The sequence below is a fragment of the Myotis davidii genome, unplaced genomic scaffold (genome assembly GCF_000327345.1).
Source record: "Myotis davidii unplaced genomic scaffold, ASM32734v1 C63755312, whole genome shotgun sequence".
NCBI lineage: Eukaryota > Metazoa > Chordata > Mammalia > Chiroptera > Vespertilionidae > Myotis > Myotis davidii.
The window spans coordinates 1-1,152 of NW_006375837.1; the positions used below are offsets into that span (position 1 = coordinate 1).

The window sequence follows — 1,152 nt, forward strand, 5'->3', positions numbered from 1 at the left end:
GGCTCCCCCCGGCCCCCCGCCCCCCTCCACCGTCGACATGGATAAATCGTTAAAAGACACACTCACTTGCCCTTGCTGGCCAGGTTGTCCAGGCAGGTTTTGATGTAGCTTTTGTAATAATCCACCTGCTCTCCGTAGAACGTGGCCTTGGAGTTCAGAGCAGCGTACGTTTGCTGCAGTTTCACCAGCTCGGCCTTCCTCCTCTGCCGGTACCTCCGCTGGTTCCGGATATCCTGGGACACAAGTGTGACAATGAGGAAAACAACGTCCGATAGCCCGTGCCCCTGGGATCATTCACAGCAGAGCCCAGTCGCGCTTCACTGTGCCTCGCGTGACCACCCATTCTTAACAGGCCCCAACTCGTGTTCAATAATTAAAGAAACTCAGATCGCATCCATTTTCCCCCCAATTTGTATTTCCTAAAGGTGGGGAAATGTGTTACTTTTATGGATTTCCACATTCTTAGAATTTACATGCAAAGCTGGTTTAAGCCTTTTAAATATGTTGTCAGAAGAAGGAGAAAAAGATAAGGAGTTGATGACCAACTCAATGTCAATTTCGGTTTCACAGACATCAGTAGAAAGATCTGGAAACTTCCAAAGGGGTCAAAGACAAATTGAGACCTGGGAAGCTCTAGCTCCGTCTTCTTCCTATTAATTTAGGTTCTGAAATAAGTTATCAAAGGGCAGGCCAGGTCCTCGTGTTAGAAGAATCAGAAAGGATTCTTCTAATTCAGGCGAGAGGACGCTGGTGTGCCATGACCTGGAGATACGCTGTCATCTGAACAGCGACTGGCTCTTTAGAAGCCTCTGGGAGAGCGGGAGGCATGGCCAGGCCCCGCCGCCCCCGTGCAGTACCCTGGCGATGTCGTTGATCAGCTCCTGGTACCGGTTCTTCGGGTTCACGGTCCCCAGCTCCGTGAGCTTCTTCAAGCCCGCCTGGATCTTGTCCTTCTTCTCCTGCAGGCTGAGGTTGCTGTCTTCCTTGACTGATTTGGACTTTTTCATCTTGTCAGGCGTTTTGGCGTCACGGATCGCGCGTCTCTGCATGGCCCTCTGATGCTCTGCTTCCTACACGTAAGAAGTTCCCGGTAAACGCAGGGCACCAGTCCCACACCTGAATTTACGCAGCTCTAGAGCTGCGTTCTGGGAA

At 51.3% G+C, this 1,152-nt stretch overlaps 1 protein-coding gene across 1 annotated transcript; it reads right to left on the minus strand.

Moving 5' to 3' along the window:
- Positions 1–35: 35 nt before the first annotated feature.
- On the minus strand, positions 36–1,098 carry LOC102769184 (ras GTPase-activating-like protein IQGAP1). The gene is made up of 2 exons (XM_006777736.2): positions 858–1,098; positions 36–233 (listed from the first exon to the last, which is right to left on the minus strand). The coding sequence occupies exons 1-2, from the start codon at positions 1,047–1,049 to the stop codon at positions 63–65; spliced, it is 363 nt and encodes a 120-aa protein (XP_006777799.2). The 5' UTR covers positions 1,050–1,098; the 3' UTR covers positions 36–62.
- Positions 1,099–1,152: the final 54 nt, after the last annotated feature.